Source organism: Cebus imitator, unplaced genomic scaffold (assembly GCF_001604975.1).
Source record: "Cebus imitator isolate Cc_AM_T3 unplaced genomic scaffold, Cebus_imitator-1.0 Scaffold128, whole genome shotgun sequence".
Lineage (NCBI taxonomy): Eukaryota > Metazoa > Chordata > Mammalia > Primates > Cebidae > Cebus > Cebus imitator.
Window position 1 is genome coordinate 2,006,747 of NW_016107443.1, and position 2,688 is coordinate 2,009,434.

The 2,688-nt window shown below is 52.3% G+C and overlaps 1 protein-coding gene across 1 annotated transcript in view; it reads left to right on the top strand.

Moving 5' to 3' along the window:
- Positions 1-251: 251 nt before the first annotated feature.
- Positions 252-2,688, top strand: part of PDHA1 (pyruvate dehydrogenase E1 subunit alpha 1) — an 18,114-nt gene continuing 15,677 nt past the window's right edge. Inside the window, exon 1 of the mRNA XM_017540637.2 lies at positions 252-435. Within this exon, the coding sequence (XP_017396126.1) occupies positions 379-435 (57 nt within the window). The 5' untranslated portion in view covers positions 252-378. The remainder of the gene's footprint in view (positions 436-2,688) is intronic.

Sequence of the window (2,688 nt, forward strand, 5' to 3'; positions counted from 1 at the left end):
CAGTCCGCAGGGCGGAATCTAGGAAACATTCTCTTCCGCGGCGCCCTGGAGGAGGGGCCCCACTTTCCCACGCAGGCGCTCTCAGGCCCCCGCCTCCTCACCCGCCCGCCGCGTGGCGACGGAGAGCCCGCAGCCCTCCCCCTCTGGCGCCGATACCCAATGGGCAGCCACAGTACTTTCGCAGGGGCGGGGCACCCCCTGGACGCCATTCTGGTTGGCCTGCGGCCCAGCGCAGCGCATGACTTCATTACGACTCGGTTACGCCGCGCTCCGATTGAGGCGTGGCGTTTGCTGGGGCAGCTGAAGGAGACTTGGGGGCACCCGAGTCGTGCCTCTTGGGCTGTTAGGAGTCGCCACTGCCGCCACTGCTTGTGCTTCATGAGGAAGATGCTCGCTGCAGTCTCCCGCGTGTTGTCTGGTGCTTCCCAGAAGCCGGTGAGACCTCCCGGGCGTGCCGGGGTGGGGCGCGAGTGGGGCCAGAGCGGGGGCCGGGCCACCCAGCGCGGGGTGGAAGGCTGTAGGGGTGCCGGGGAGCCTTTACTTTGCCTCCACGCTGTGCGTCCCGTTCCTGGCCTCAGGAGAAGCGGCGCGGACAGGGATCCCGCCAAGCTCCGTGTGGACTTCCCCCTTCCGACTCCCCCCTTCCGCCCCCGGACCCAGCTGTGCGCCGGGCGAAGTCGGTGTGCTCAAGAGGTGCCTTTTGGTTGACAGGACACGGAAAGGGGGACCTCGGCCTCCTTCGAGTCTCCAATTAACCCCAGTCATTTCACATCTTCGTTACTTAATTTCTCTTGACCGAGAGGCTTTGTAATAGCGTACACTCTGGAGACGGGGTGGCTCTGTTCAAACAGCACCCTCACCATTGACTAGCCCTGTGACCTTGAGCAAGTTTTTAAAGGTCCCCGGGATCCTGTTTCCTAAAATATTTGCTCTAGGTGGAGTTAATCTCTAAGTGGAGATAAGAGTTGTCTTTGAAATATTATCAGTTAACTCTAAAATGGAGAGATGATAGAGAGTCCCCACCTCTTGGGGTTGTATTGAGGATTCAACGAGTGGCACGTGTGGAAACGGTTCCAACTAGCACCTGGCACATAGTCGATAGCATGTGTGTTGAATAGAGTTATTTATTGAGTTCCCAGTTCGGTATACATGTCTTGAACACCTGTGCTTAGTTGGGAGGAGGGTTCACAGAGAGTTAGCCTCTTCAGAAACTTCCTCCCCTTTTCTTTCAACATCTCAGTTTTTCTTGGCAGTGAGTTCAAGATCGCTGAAGCGGAACTCAGAGGACACTGCCCTCGCCTCACCTACACAGTCTTAGGCTACAAGTAGCTAAAGCAAACAGCAACGATACTTGAGGGGTGGGGGTTAGAGTTAGGGCTATTTCATGGCCTCAGCATTTAGAGGTGCCTAACACCTAAGCTTCTAGCCTTCTGACCCCTAGGCACAGTGAGGTCGTGTTAATTGGTATAACTGCAGCCCTCTTGATTCTGGCTCTGGTAATTCCCCCCAGGACTTGATGTCTATGACGAGGCCATGTGTGGCTCATGCCTGTAATCCCAGCACTTCGGGAGGCCGAGGTGGGTGAATCACCTGAGGTCAGGAGTTCGGGATCAGCCTGGCCAACGTGATGAAACCCCCTCTCTACTAAAAATACAAAAATTAGCTTGGCGTGATGGCAGGCCCCTGTAATCCCAGCTACTCGGGAGGCTGAGGCAGAAGAATCGCTTGAACCCGGGAGGCAGAGATTGCAGTGAGCCAAGATCAGACCATTGCACTCCAGCCTGGGCAACAGGAGCAAGACTCTTTCTTTAAAAAAAAAAAAAAGTTGGCGGGGGAAGCGGGGGCGGTGGTGGGGATGTCATTCCCTTTACGGATATCTGTGAGTAGAGGGCTGTGCCGGTAGTTAGGGGCTCAGAAGCACCCTTCCCTTAGGCACCTGATGTAGGTTGTTTCTTCTGCAAGTCAGGTTTCCTGTATCAATTTGCAGGGTTCTTCCTCCTCCTCCACCTTACAGTAGGAAGAAAATTGAGTTCCAGATATGAAGTCACTTTAGAAAGTGCCTAGGTATCTTTCCACTTGGTAGTGTAAACTCTTCAGATAATTAGAAGTTTTCTGTGTCAGTGTACTTGTCATGGACTAATTAATTAGGAACCATTCCCGAAGCTTCTAAGGGTAGAACTAAGTTTTACCTTTATCTTTTTAAAGGGTGGAATAATACACTCTAACCTGTTGACTCTTTATATTTTGTAATTCTTCATACATATGGATGTCTTTTTACTTAACTATAAATAACACAGAATAGATCAAGGTTTTAATTTTCTATATTGTACGTGTAAGACATTTTGCATATAAGCCTTTGACCAAAGTCCGGACAGTAAACGATGAGCAGTGGCTCACCCAAATTAGGCAGACTTACTGAACTGCGGTCCTGCCATCTGTGTGATACTCCCTGAAGGGACGGAGAAGGGGAGGCAGCTGGTCTGATGGCTGTGACACAAGTTAATCCCCTTAACCTCCCAAGACACTGTGTGTTTTTTCCTTTTTCATTTTTTTATTCTCCCTGGTGTCTGTTTCGTTTGAGGCAGGTCTCTGTGTTACCCAGGCTAGAGTACAGTGGCATGATGACAGCTCACTGCAGCCTCAGCCTGCTAGGCTCGAGTGATCCTCCTACCTGAGCCTCCCGAGTAG